This window comes from Natator depressus, chromosome 4 (genome assembly GCF_965152275.1).
Source record: "Natator depressus isolate rNatDep1 chromosome 4, rNatDep2.hap1, whole genome shotgun sequence".
Taxonomy (NCBI): Eukaryota; Metazoa; Chordata; order Testudines; family Cheloniidae; genus Natator; species Natator depressus.
Window position 1 is genome coordinate 89,405,112 of NC_134237.1, and position 15,228 is coordinate 89,420,339.

Genomic DNA, 15,228 nt, shown 5'->3' on the forward strand with positions numbered 1-15,228 from the left:
CGCTTCCTTTGAGAATTGCTAGAGCCCTGTGCTTTGGAGCAGAGACTTGAAATTTGATAGTGGGGAGGAGGCGCTTTGTATCAGGAATGTGCCTTTTGCCATCCCCATGAAAACTCATCCAATTTTTGCCAAGTTGTAAGCCTTTGAAAAATCACAGTTCGCATGTTCAGTAGAGAATTCTTGGGGTTTAGTAGAGAAAATCTCCAAAGATTCTGTTCTCACTCAGCATGATTCAGAAATGGATACTAGGATTGGTTGGGAAAGGAGACTAGGATGAGAAGTGGAGACTAGGACTGAGTAGGCAAGAAGAATAAGACTGTGATAAGGAGTCAGGGGTGGGGAAAGAGACAAGACAGGGACAGGATGGAGAGGACAAGACAAAAGGGGACAAGCCTGAAGGGAATGGACAGAAGAACCTTTGCCCACTAGGACACATTGCCCTCGTGAGCCTGAAATGGAAAGCAAGAATCCAGAGTCTCACCATTCCTCTGCTATCAAATTATCTGTGAAACCCACTGGCACAGTATGTGTCACAACCCCTTTTAGGACTAATCCACACAGTGGATGTCAACTTACTACTGCTATGTTTTGCTCTGTTAATTTATGTGGCAGAGGTCTGTGCAGTGCATCTCAAGGTTCTAAATCAGCTGATGAACTATATGGGTGTCAACATGATGCCACATGACAGAAGTTCTGTTTTTTCAGTTTTTTTTAAATGGAAGAAATTACACGAAAACTATGTTAAAAGAACATTATTAAGTTTGTAAAGTCAAGCATTCAAAAGTTAGGAAATGCCAGAAATGATGTTGCCTGCCTCATTTGCTCCAGAAGTTGGAAGGTGCCTCCATAACCCACTAGTGCAGATGCAGCCTACGGCAAGAAAAGCATTTTTTCTGTCAGTGGAAGACCACCAGCTCCCCAAATTAAGTTAGCTACATAGACAAACATTCTTCATTGACACAGCTGCATCTATACTCTGGGCTAGGTTGGCATAACTGTGTCAGTCAGGGGCGGGTTTTTTCACACCCTTGACCAACACACCTATGTTGACCTAACTTATAAGTGTAGACCAAGCCTTAGATTCCTTGCTGGTCTTGCATGTGGCCTGTGTTTTGAGCAGTACCTTCTACCATCAAAGCTATCTATACTGTAAAGAAGCTTGATCACTTTTTAAATTTACCCTGAATGAAAGGCAGCTGTGTTACACCTACCACTTTACCAAGGTTTCATGCAACCCCAAGAACAACAATATGATCAGGTTTTACAGTGGAACTTATGTCACACCCCAGTGTATCCTTTGGACAGCAGCCAACACATAAAGAACATTTTTATCAGTGATTATCATAAATGCTGTTGAAAATAGTAGGTGAAATCCACTTCTGTGAGATACAGGAAGCAATTTGGCAATCAATATTCTCAATCAATTCACCCTTTCATGGCAGCCTATTACACAAAGGCTATAGACCCATCACCTAAGCACAGGATCTAAACGTTTCTGCACATTTAATAGTTTATTAGCTTACACGGTCCAAACCAAAGATAATTCTCCCTTTCTAAAATGCCATCCTGTTCCCACTAAATCCCACACCAGCATGGTCTATGCTTTGTTGTCACAATAGCCAACAGTCTGTTACTAAAAGCCTTATTATATTGCTAGAATTTTGTACTCTTTACATTAACTTCCAGTTTTGACAAGTGTTAATGGTGCAAAGGAAAAACCAAAAGCTTTTTTTAAAAACAAAAAAACAACAAATGTATAGAGTCCTAAATGTTGTGGGGAATGGGGAAGGTATTCTCATTGTTTGGGTTTTTTTTTTTTAAGCACATTATAAATGCAAGTCTTATCACTAGTGTTCTTCCTGGAAGACACTATGTAGTATTGAAGAACTGGTAAGATGATGACATCACCAGTACCAAGAAAGTGAAATCTAAATAACAGAGTATGGAAGAGATTTTCTGTCAAATTGTATTTCGTTTACTTTTTTTAAGGCAACTACTTAATTCAAAACCTGATTAAAAAGTTGGGAGAAAAGTTCTCATTGTTTAGAGTTGAAGCAGAAGGCTGCTAAATGATGGCTAACAAAGCTCCATTTCCATTTCTCTGCTCCTCCAACAAGAACTCCAGCAAAACCAGTGAAGGCAAAAAACTTAATATTTTAAGGTAAAAAAGAAATAGGAAACCCCCTGCCCTGCTTCATAACTCATAACAAAGAAAAAGAAGGGTGCAAACTGGGCCATTCACCTTTAAAAGAAAAAATGGTGCTTAAAAAAAGGCCTCTTATCAATGTTGCCATGTGGGTGAAGAAATGGTCCAAAGGTCGCTATAGATAGCTAAAGGGCATGAGGCCAATTAAGATTTATTGGGGCCCTGGGCACAAAACACCTGGGATCCCTCCACCCCATTAGAAACACAAATGTATCAAAATACATTAATACAAAGACTCCATGCATGCCCTTAAAATTTCACATTTCTTTTAAAGAGATTACGTGTTGGTGTCATTTTGATTCTGTGACTTGTATCCCATCTATTGAACAGAGAGTAGCTTAGGAAACTAATTACAGCCAGACTTTCATTGCATATCATTCCCAGTAACATCAGTACATAGCAATGGAAAAAATGTGCTACAAGTAATATACTATAAATGTCTCTCTTTAATGTACCCATTACATTTGCATTTTAATAATACTATCACATTGTGTACACAAAAATAAACATACAAAACATATCATAAGAATATACAGTCTCCTTTTAAATGATTGCTTGCTTCTGAGTTTTGAGGGAGGAAAAAATCATGTATAATGTCAAAGTCCATTTGTTGAACCAGTTCTGACTCAACTGCCATTAGAGACAAGGCATTCAGACGCCTTTGATGCATTGTTGATCTCAGTTCATTTTTTATCTTTGCCATCTTGGAAACAGTACGTTCTCCTTCACAATTTGTAACTGGTAGGGTATGAAACTTCTGAGAGAAAGATATGTATTAGGGAATGTTGACTGAAGGCCGCTTTGCTTTAAAATTTGCAGCAAATGGGCTGGAGATTTGTCAGGCTCATCCTATGCAAAGAATTTGAATTGTATGAGTCCCTCAGGAAACTTTTGTTCCAAGTCATCCGGGTAAACTGCAGCATGCCTGTGAATGTTAGAAATGTCCAGCAAGTTGTTTTCAACTAGTACTCCAAAGTTGTCATTCAACAACTTACAGGCAACTTGTCGGTGATGAAGATAAGCTACATAAAAAGTCTCTGTGTGAAACTTTTGACTTCCCTCAAGTAAAACCTCAGGTCCTCCCGATTCATCTGCTAACTGTTTTTGTTTTCAGTAACAACTCAGATCAGTTTGATAATTCTATGAAAGAGTCTTGCATGTGTTTGTAGCAGCATTTTCAAAAATTTTGAATTAATCTCATAGAGAAGCCACAAATGATTGTAGTAATTGCAGTAAGTGAACTGCTGTATTTAGGTCGATGTCACTTTTCTGTAACTGCAAGCTAGTCATTTTAAACCGTTGAAGAATGATGTCCCAAAATTGTGCCATAAAGACTGTTTCCAAATGTTCCATTTTGCTCTGAAGGGAAGCTGCTTCCAGTTGGGTGTCAAGTTACTATTTCACATCTTTTGACATGCTTTCCAGGGCATGTTGAATTGTATTATAATTCTGATACAGGGCCCTTGCAGAATCTGCCCAACTGCTCCATCATGTGTCAGACAGACTTTTGACTGTCAAGAATGAGTGGCTCCTAGCATCAAGGAAAACCTGTTTCCAATGATATGTAGAAGCTGAACAGAAAACAAAGTAACTGCAGAAACCAGAAAAAATTAACTGCATTTGAACAACGGTTGTTAATACTGTTGACTCCCACTAAATTTAAAGAATGAGCAGCACACAAAATGTAGACAATAAGAGGGTTTAGTCGATTTAGATGTGCCTGCAGACCATTATATCATCCCAACATATTGCTGACATTGTCATGTTTGTCCACGGCAATTAGATTTGTCCAAATGCAAGCTGTTTGTCATTGCAAGTACACAGTCAGCAAGGCTTGCACCTGTATAAGTCTCTAGCAGCTCAAATCCAACGAATCATTCTACAATTTGTCCCTCTGACTTGACAAATCTGCATACAAAAGTGAGCTGATCAACATGCAACATCAACTGTGTTGAATCCACAATAACTGAAAAATATTTGGCTTGTTGAAGTGCTGCAACTATTTTGTTTTAACTTTCTGGCCCATCAAATCAATGAATTCTTCACAAGTAGTCAATGACAGATAAGAGGTACTGCCTTTACCCTTCTGTCCCAATTTAACGATATGACCTGCCAAAAATAGATCAAATTGAGCAATTAGCACCAAAATCCCCAAATAATTACCACTATGTGGTGAACCTAACAGCTCATCGTGGCCACGGAACGCGGGTCCGCACTCACTTAAGAACTTAATAACTGCTACAACATGCTTAAAGACATCTCTCCAGTACGGACTCTCTGTCTGAAACTGCTGAGCTAGGCCTGGATCAACGCTACCTGTTGCCTTTGCATGCCGTATCTATGCCAGCATACAATTTCAGTGGTCCAAGCTTTTCTCATGTTCAGAAAGACATTCAGGGTGTTTCCAATCACTGAATCCTTCAATAAAGGCATGGGTTTGGGTTGAAAGAAGTTTGCAGGCAAAGCAGTAAACATTTCCAGAAGATGGTGAATAAATAAGCCCGTGTTCTGTAACAGATTCACCTTTGTGCAGCCAAGAAGAGATCTTCAGACAGCAAACGCGTCTTCCCTCGAACCACCTGAGCAGAAGCAGATAATTTTTTAATGTTTTTACTTTAACAAGCAACTGAATCCATAGCAATCCAAAACCTCCTAAAACTTTCATCAATGTTATTCCACAATGCAGGATCAAGGCTAAATTTATTTGCTTGTATGGCATTTGTCTGATCATCATAACTCAATCCCAGCTTGCCTGCTTCCCGTAGATCCCAATCTGTACTTTCCTTCTGAAGGCCAAGGCCTCCACTGCCAACAAGAGTGTCTTCTGAACCAACCTTGTCATCTTTGTCCGCTGTTTCTCCTTTCTCTCTCTCCTTGAAGTATCGATTTATTGTCAGTATCTTTTGTAGCAACGCAACTTCTTTTACCACCTTTGCTTGTTTCTGCTTTCTGTTAGCTCTCCTGCTTAAGTAATGCTGATCCATATTATGGGTTCTGTAAGCATATACAGCGGCAGTAAGATTTTTTTTTTTTTTTTTACTGTCTGTCACTTCTGACACTGTTGGTGTCTGACCAGTCATGCAAGTCATTTGCATATTGCAACAGGCTTTGTCAGGGGCGGCAGGTTTGTAGAAATTTTGGTGGTGCCCAGAACTCCCAGAGCCCGCTCCTCCAAACTCCACCTCCCACCTGCCTAAAGCTCTGGGAGGGAGTTTGGGTGGGTGAGGAGTCTGGGGTGCAGGCCCTGGGCTGGGGCAGGGGATTGGGGTGCAGGAGGGGTGCAGGCTCTGGGAGGGAGTTTGGATGCAGAAGGGGTGAGAGGTTGGGCTCTGGGAGGGAGTTTGGGTCAGGGGGGAGGTCTGGGGTGCAGGCTCCAGACTGGGGCAGGGGGTGCAGGAGGGCGTGAGGGATGCAGGCTGTGGGGGGGGGGGGGGAGTTTGGATGTAGGCTCTAGGAGGGAGTGTGGAGGTGCAGGCTCTGGGAGGGAGTTTGGGGGTAGGAGGGGGTATGTGGGAAAGGGGTGGGGGTGCAGGCTCTGGGAAGTAATTTGGGTGCTTGGTGCAGGCTCCAGGCTGGAGCAGAGGGTGGGGGTGCAGGAGGGGGTGAGGGGTGCAGGCTCTGGGAGGCAGTTTCGGTGCAAGCTCTGGACTGGGGGTGCAGGCTTTGGGAGGGAGTGTGGGGATGGGAGGTGGTGTGTGGGAAGGAAGTGGGGGTGCAGGCTCTGGGAGGGGGTGGAGGAGTTGCGGTGCTTACCTGGGCAGGCCGGGGGGCCTCTGCGTGCTGCTACCCCCAGGCACTGTCCCCGCAGCTTCCTATTAGCCATAGGGGTGCTTGGGGCGGGAGCAGCATGCGTAGACAGACACAGACCCACCCCACCCAGGGGCCACAGGGAAGGGCCAGCAGTCACGTGGAGTGAGCAGGCAGGAAGCCGCTCAGCTCCACTGCGCTGCTGGTGATGAGTGGGGGCCCCGGGCTGTTTTAAATCTCCTGGGGGATGTGGGAGTGCCCAGGAGTGGAAGGTGGGGCCAAGGGAGAGACCTAGCCTCAAACATTGCTGGAGCTGGGCCCCGGGCCAGGAATATTTCTGGTGCCCAGGCACCACAGGCCCATAGAACTCGCCGTTGTTTGAAAAGACACATTTCTGTTAAATGTTCCTGATGTAATTAATGAGAGAAAGGAATGGCAGGGGTTTCTCTTGGATTTTTTATTTTCTTAGGCTTATTGATGTAATGACATCCTCAGATGCATCTTCAAAGCATGCTCCATTCTCCTGCATCATGTGGGGACCTGGCATGTTGGAGATGAGTGACAATTTTACCCTATTCATCTTGGTGCAGTGCCAAGAATCTGTATGTTTCTGAGAGCCTGGTGGAGGGAATATCTAAATGGCTATGAACCTTCATGGTTTGGGGCATGAGTCAACCTCCAACTGTCGCCCCCACTTGGGAACCCCATAACTGCACCTTCCTCAAACCAGGGCACAGCAGGGCAGCGGGGGAATGCTCTGTGGAGCGAGGGGCTTGGGATGGGAAATCAGTGCACAGCAGGTTGGACAGGATTCCCCCCACCTTCCCTCAGCACTGCACCCCACCTCCAGAGGTGGATTAAGAGGAGGCCCTAGATCATCCACCTGCCCCGGGTGGGACACCTCTGCAGGGCAGGGACATGGGCTGCTCTTGGGCTCCCCAGTCCCTCGCCCAGGGCAGGTGGCGGGCCTGGGCTCCCCAGTTGCCCAGGGTCCTGGGTGGCTCTTACCACAGCCTAGGACAGTGGTCCCCAAAGTGTGGGGGGTGCCCCCTAGGGGGCACAGAGGAATGTTCGGAGGTTTGTGTGGCAGGGCCCGAGTCAGCCCCCATAAAGGGGGTGGGGAGGGAGCACGACCCAGCCCTGTTCTGCCCCCAGTCCCACTCTGGCCCAGTCCCAGCCCCACCCCCAGCCATGGTTTTGCTCCTGGCCCTGCTCCTGGCCACAACCCCACTCCCAGCTCCACAGCAGCTCCTGGCTTCTGGAGGGGAGGGGGAGAGGGGCACAGACTAGGTAAGGTGGGGACACAAAAAAAGTTTGGGGATCCCTGCCTGAGGGTAATCATACCTTCCATTTTGGCTCCAGGTGTCCCAACTTTTTTGGCAAAACTGGGCATTTGTCTCATTTGCTCTTGCCAACTGATCACCAGTTGTCAAGGGCAAATGGTACAAATGCCCAGTTTTACCAAAAAGGGGTTGGGGAGGGGTGAGAGATGGGGCTCAGTCCAGCCCTGTGTGGGGTACAAGGGGGTTGGGCAAGTGGCTCAGGCCAGCTCCAGGGGGTGGCAGGGGACGGGAGAGGGGGCTTGTTCCAGCTCCAAACGGGAGGATGGGGGGAGGAGAGGAGAGGCAAATCTACCACTCTACCACAGCCTCCATCACCTTCCAACCTGGCTGGGGGCGGCACCTCAGGGGGAAGAGGAGGAGGATGGAGCAGCCGGGGGCGGGGCCAGAGCCAACGCTCCTGAGCAGTCCCCAAACTGGCCGGGCATTAACCCACCACTGGGCAAAGGCAACATTTTCCCCGCTGCCCTAATTACCGCCCCCGCCCGAGGCACCTCCCCGGTGCCCCCTCCCCACACCTGTGGCCCCGGACCCTTCCCGAACTATCCCAGCCAGGAGAAACACCAGCCCGCTTTCCCCCACCCCCACGCCCCCTGCCTCCGCCCTCCCGCCTCGTTCCCAACCGCCGCCCCCAGCCGCGTGCTCGCAGCCCCCAGGAGAGCCGGGGCCGCGCGCGGGGAGCTCTCGCGAGGTTGCGGCGGCGGCGGCGCTGTTGCTGTGTTTCCCTCGGTGGGGCGGAGCTAGCGCTGGCGCCGCGGCCCGGCCCGGATGTTGTTGTTTCTCCCCCTCCCCGGATAATGACGGGCGCTTCCTGCCCCTGAGCTGCAGCGACGCCGGCTCAGCCTCGCCGGTGGACCACGGCCGCCTGCCCGCCCCTTATCCGGACACACAGCGCGGCCCGGCTATGGCGGATTTCGACGAGATCTACGAGGAGGAGGAAGACGAGGAGCGGGCGCTGGAGGAGCAGCTGCTGAAATACTCGCCCGACCCGGTGGTGGTGCGCGGCTCTGGCCATGTCACCGTGTAAGGGCCGCGCCGGGGGGAAGGGAGGGAGGCAGGCCGCGGGCACGCGATGGGGCCGGGGAGAAGGTGGCGAGCCTGGGCTCCAGCGGGGGAGCGGGCAGAGTTGTGCCCTGTCCAGCCCCTGCTCTGGGAGCTGGATCGGCCCTGGCGGTGCCCCGTGGGGTGTGATGCGATTGGCGGTGCCTGCAGTCTACCATCTGGTTGGAAAGGACCTGGCGGAAAGCTCCGCTGCCGCAAGGAGCCAGCCGGCGAGTCTGGCTTTGAACTTCCAGCCCAAGTCGGGGGAGTGTGGCTCCTCCCTCCCTGCCTGCTCCCTCTGCCCAGCCAACCGTGGGGGCACCTGTGGCGTTTCCCCTGCGTCGCATCTTGCATTTTGTCGCGTTGTAAAGCCCTACAGATCGTTTATTGAGACGGTAAGAAAACAAAGCTGACCTGGGTTGTGATTAACAGAGGTATGTAAAGTATGAGATCCAGCGATGAGCTGTCAGGAAGTTGTTTTTTTTTGTTTTTTTTGTTTTTTTTACAACTACACGACCTGTAGTCCTGTAGGTCTTTTATGCTGCTGTTAGTCACAGTCTCAGCCTCCTCTTTTATCAAGCCTCAACTTTCTGCTGTGGTGTGAAAAGTCTTAGTAAATGAGAGCAGCCAGCCAGTCTGACAAGCACACCCAAAACAATGTCATTAGCTGTTTGGCATGTGATGAGGGTGACCCACTGTGCTATGGGGTTTTTTTTTTTTTTTTGGCCAGGTATCAGTGAGGATCTGGTGGTGACTCCAAAATAAAAGTGTATTTACGTTTTCAGTAATTTCACAAGCTAGGTTGTTTTTTGTGATCTATTCCATTAGGAACTCTATTTTAAAAAAATCACTTAGTGCTCATGAATGGTACTGCACATTCTTGGAAACTTAAAAAAAATATTTGCAAAAGATAGAATAAGGGAAGCACAAGCGTCTTTGTGTTGTATTCACTACTGAACTGGGCTGGATTTGAGGCAGCAGCATAGAAGTTAAAGGCCCTGTATTTATCAGATGTGATGCAGAGCTATCCAAGATATTGGGGTTAGTTTTGACAGTAGTGCGGTAACTTTTCATTAATATTGTTTTACTATGTTGTTAATGTCAGCGAAAGTATCAGTGCAGAAAGAGATTGATTTGCTCTCTGGTGAGAAATCAGAAAGCTTCCATACGGCCTAGGTGTTTTTTGGGAGAAATGTTAGGGGTTGAGAAGATGTTGAAAGAGAGGGAATGATTTGTTTGTAGGTCCATTTGAATACAGATCTGGTTTGTAGTTGTTACCATCCAATAGCATATGTGAAATAGTTAATTTCTAGTGGACAGCTGATCATATATTGTATTAAAATCATAACAGTCATTGCTCACTAGCTGGCAACCTTTTCATTGTTCTCATTAAAAAGGCAAAGGACTAAAGGAAATTAAGACACTTCTCTTTTCTCTTCCTTGGTTGTGGGTCCAGTGGGCCAAGATCAAGGCCCATTGGTGGGAAAGCATGGAAAAGCCTTCACACTTGTGGCTCATAGAAGGAATTTGGCTCTGGGCTGCCAATCCTGCCAGTTGTTCATGTGAATTGTTTTAATAACCAAAAAAAAAAAAAATCTCCTAATCTCTAGTACTTGATCTTTTGGATGGCCAAAAGAATGCCTCCAGCAGTTATTTTGAGTGGTCTTCATCTGGTTTGTATATCCCACCCTTTATTAAATATGCTCTGAATGTCCTCAGCCACCCATTTTCCCTCTCTTCACCCTAAATTACATCTATTTAATGTAATTCCATGACATCAGAGAAGACTGAAAATTCCTATTGAAGTCTTTCACCTCTTTCCTTCTAATGAAATAGCAACCCATTTGTAATTCCTACTTCTGTATCATCACATTTCCTTAAATGAGGACTTTGAGACTAGAGATAAATTTCAAACATATTGGGGATAAGATATAAAAGCTATTTTTCATTTACATTTTTGTTATAGAACTTGCATGCAAAGCATTCTTCTTCCTTGATTTACAGAAACATGCATTTTAGAAGTCGGGAAAATTTTATCACAGATCTAGCAAGCAAAAGGAATACTTATGGTCCTCTTACTGATTCTGCAGTTTAAAACAGTTGCTGACTATTTGTATTTAAATAAAGGCTTCCTCCGTCATAGTCTATTGTCTTATCCTTTCTGATCTTGCATTGAAGTCATAATGTTGAATTTGTATTATCAGTCATTTTCGTGACTACAGATTAATGTCACAAAGACAGAATTATTACTTGAACATCATCCACCAGGAGGAGAAAATGGCCTATGTGTGATAGAGTCCTTAGTTAAAACTATTTAAAAAAATAACAAAGGGAATGCAGGTAAATACTGTGTAAATAAAATGTTTAATGCAGGAGTAATCAATTACTTTTTGTCAAGGTCCAAATTTCTTGGTCAAAATATAGTCAAGGTCCAGATTCCAGAGAAAATGTTGTTGTTTGTTTTTGTATTAGTCAATAAAAAGATTTTGTGGTCAAATCAAAAGTGTCTGGTGGTCCAGATTTGGCCCGCGGTCCACCTATTGACTGTCCCTGGTTTAATGTATAAAGACCATTTTCCAAGTTTGCTTTCTAAACAGAGTTCTCCTTTAAAACAAGCTAGAACTATATGCAGAATGATCCAAATAGAGTAAGAGGTTAAAGTCTCTCGTCATTTTAAAAACTCCCTCTTCCCCCCCCCCCCCATTTAATTCAGGTCTACAGCTTTCAGACCACCAGATTCTACTTGGTATGGTACCAAAGTATGTACACTGCTGGTGTTATCACTCCTGCTATTTCATCCTACTACTAAGAGTCCCTCTTTTTTTAAATATTACATATTTCTCTAAAGTTCTAATATCTTTAAACTTGACAAACCATAAAAAGTGATTTAAATCAGGGAGTTAACCATTAAAGTACTTATTTTTATATCTGTATAAAATTTTATAGTGTTTTTAGTGGGGGGGTGGGTGATAGGGATGACATTGCTAGCAAAATATGCATGCTGGAGTGTCTCACCAACTAGCAGCTGGTGTTCTCTGTTGGGTATGAAAACTATGTACTTGGAAGAAAGAGGAGAAAAAGTTACGTTTTCATGGACAAATTTGCTCAGTGTTCCTATTCTTTGATTATTTGAGGCATTTATAAAGCTCAAAGCTTATACATTATAAAATTGTTTGACTTTTTGTAAAATATGTGTTTTCAGGTTGTCTTTCAGTGAATGGATTTCATGTTATTTGCCTCTTATACGTTGTATTTGAAATTGGTGTATATATCAATAACGAAGTATAGAAGGTTAGGTGTATTAATTTAAAATGGCTCATTCCCTACTGGAACCAGACAGTGCCCATGAGGAAGTTGCCTGATTTGAATGTCAAGAGGACAAGAACTGTACCTGGGTGGGGGAGTATATTGGGACAAGGAGCCTGGAGGTGGAACTGGAGGCTGGAAAACAAGGGAAGGGAAACAGGGACATGGATTTGGGGGAATGGGACTGGCTGGGCAAGGAGACAGGAACTGGGAGTCAAGGAGGGAAATAGGGAGTGGGGACTGGCAGCAAGTAAGGAGGGGGAGATTGAGATTGGGTGAAGATCAGAGTAGGAGACTGAAACTGGCCTGGCAAGGATACTGGAACTAGGACTCAGTGAGGTGGGGTGAGGGGATGCAGATCTGAGCTACAGTGCTGCACAAGGAAACAGGGACACCGAGCCTAGAGGTGGGGGAACACTGAGATTGGACGACGCGCCTGGAGAGGGAGATTGAGACTGGGAGCCAGTTGGGATGGGGAATGTGGAGGTTGAACATACAGTTTGGACGAGGACCAGGAAAATTGGGACTGGGTGGGAAAGGAGTCTGGGGATAAGGAGTAGGGGGCAGAGGGGATGTGGAATGGCTGGGCAAGGAGACTGCGACTGAGATGAAGAGACGGGATTGGGACTGGCTCAGAGAATTAGACTGGGACAAGGAGCTAAATGTGGAAAAGAGACAGGACTGGGACAGGTTGGAGAGGATGGGGTAGAAGGGATCAAGCTTAGGAGAAATTGGCTGAAGAGTATGTGACTTCTAGAGCCTGGAATGGAATGCAAGATTCCTGAGTCTCACCATTCCTGTGCTGTCAACAACTGTTTGTAAATCCCACTAGCAAAGTGGGTGTCTTATCCACCTTTAGTGCTGGGCATTTAGAGGATAACTTATTACTGCTATCATTTACTCAGTCTGCTCAAGTAGCAGAGATCTGTACAGTGGAGCTAAAGGTTCCAAACCTGTTGAAGGCAATATGATGCCACATGATGGAATTTCTGGTTTTACAGTTTGCTTTTTAAAAACTTAGGAAATTACACAGGAAAAAAACCTACATTTAAAGAACATTAAGGTTGCAAAGTCAAGTGCTCAGAAGTTAGGAAATGCAGAATTAGAGTTGCCCGTATAATGTTAATTCACCCTCCCCCTTTGTGCATATGCACTATGGTACGGTCTCTATATGATCACATACCATTTTTTCCACAGAACCGAGCCTCACTCCGTGCAGATGATGGAGGTTGCTCATCAAATGAGCTGCTATTCAGTATTTTGTTTTCCCATTGTTCAATGTGTGGCCATTGTTGGATTGAGGTCGATGTAGGAACACAACCTAACAGTTTTACTACCAGTGGTTCTAAGGCTACAAATAAGGTCCCCCACTCCTAGGGGAACATATCATACAGGAGGCTTTGGAATTCATTATGCAGTTAGATTATGGTAGGGGAGAGAATCAAGATTACATCTGAGATTCAGAAAGTTCTTCCTTTTTGTAGAATGTCAAGTATTTCAATGCTTAGTAATTGATAGGTACCATCTTTTTGTTTTTTGTTTGTACAGCACCTTGCCCAATAAGGTCTTGATCCATGACTAGGGCTCCTACGTACTATAGTAATACAAATAATAAATAAGTTGAGAACAGATTGATTTAATTCCAAATATTGTTTCGGAGTTTTATTTTTAATCTTTGAGACTGAACACGTAGTTTAGAGGATCTCTTCCTTTTTATACGTTTCTTAACATAGGTGCTAAAAAGGAATCATCATGCAGCCACTTTCAGGATGGATTATTTAAAAAAAGTGAGTTTAAATGGGATATTTTAGTTTTTAAAAATACATCACATTTGTTGTAAAATTAACTTTAAGGTTAAACTCACTAATTCATAGTTATTTAAATTGAGAATGAAAGCTTAGCGAGTTGAAGTGGATTGATATTTTGTAGTATCTAGGGTAGATGTAAAAAGACCATTTTCAAAATTTGAATGAGTTTATTTTAATTTTGAAAAGCTGATCACTATGGGGAAAGCAGGAAAACTAGTTTTTCTTTGCCAATCAGTGAACAAAAAACAGATCTCTCAATCCCAGTTTCTCTGTTTATATAATCAGTTTACCGAAACTTGGTTTTTCTTTTGTTTTATTTGGTTTTTATTATGTACCACATCAGCAAGTTTGAGTACAATGAGGTGTTTTGTTTTTAACTGCAGCTAATGAAAACAAGATTCTGAGGAAGGCAAAGTCAACTAGTAAGTTGTACTGAAGTGAATGCAGTTTAGTTATAGTTCTTTTGTTATAGATGAAAAGTATTAACCATTTAAAAACAAAACAAATAACCACAGACATGTGACAATGCAAGACTGGAGTATCATGTTGAATAATGTAACTCTAATAAAAGCAAGAAACTTTTCATGATAGTTGTACCTTTCTGATTTAATTATGATAATAAAGCTTACGTTACAGAGCACCAGTCTTGGCTCCATAGTTAAGGTTGAATTTAGTTTTGCACTTTAAGGAGGTATTCATACCTCTAGGAAGAATACAGGATATCCTCCCTAAAACACAGCACTTACTCTTCAACCTTTCCTTTTTTCATTCTCAATCAAGTTCATTTGGTATTTGTTTTCCTCTACCAATCTATGAATAAAAATCAAGTGTGAGAGGATGAGGTCTACTAGATCTATAATCTTGTAGGTCATAGTGACCAGAAACAATCAGTTCAATACACCAACTACAGCTAACACTGCCTTTGATAAATCAGTTAGTTTTAAATGCAAAACCTGTTCTGATAAATTTACTTTTTTTCTTGTGTCCAGCACATTTAAAAGAGCTTTATTTCATTAACAAAAAGCAGTTTTAAAATGCTATTTTGTGACGTTAACTGAATTCAAATTTCCATCCAAATGCAGCTTGACGCAAATCACAAGTAAAAAAAAAAATTTAGTAAATAGAAAATGGTGAATTACACATTTCTTAACACAAAAAAGTTGCAAAGTCAAGTGCTCAAAAGTTATGAAAAGCCAAAATTAAGGTTGCTTGTGCAAGCTTGATTCAGCCCCCTTGTGTGTATGCATTATGAGAATCTTTAATTACATGATCACAAACTACTTTTTCCACAGGACTCCTATCTCATTCTGTGTACATAATGGACCTGCTTTTGGGATGAATCAGGGCTGTGTAGATTAAGAGACTTATTTGTAGGATCCCAGCCTCCTTTGTTGCAGAAGTTGGAAGGTGTTTAGTGAATGAGATGGGACTGCAGGAAGAGAGAGGATGAACTCATGATTTAAAATAGTTGAATGCTTCCCTGGATAACTGGATTCTATCCTTGCCTTGGTCACAGAGTCCCTGTGGGTATGTCTACACTGCAGTCTCCATGCCCAGGTAGATAGTGTTGCAATAGTGGGGCTTGAGCACACTAAAAATAGCAGTGTGGATGTTGCTACAGCAGCAGAGGCTCAGTCTAGTCATCCAGCTGCAGTGTAGACATACCTTATGTGATGCTAGGAAAGTCACTGAAACCAAACTTTTCACAGGTAGTCACTAATTGTGGGTGTGAGAGAGATGGTAATTTCTGCAAGATCTTTGAAAAACCTTATTGAATTAA

At 44.1% G+C, this 15,228-nt stretch overlaps 1 protein-coding gene across 1 annotated transcript in view; it reads left to right on the forward strand.

Annotated features, from left to right (window-relative positions):
- Nucleotides 1–7,990: 7,990 nt before the first annotated feature.
- CHIC2 (cysteine rich hydrophobic domain 2) overlaps nt 7,991–15,228 on the forward strand; it is a 38,974-nt gene continuing 31,736 nt past the window's right edge. The window contains exon 1 of the mRNA XM_074951397.1: nt 7,991–8,316. Coding sequence (XP_074807498.1) covers nt 8,198–8,316 — 119 coding nt within the window. The 5' untranslated portion in view covers nt 7,991–8,197. The remainder of the gene's footprint in view (nt 8,317–15,228) is intronic.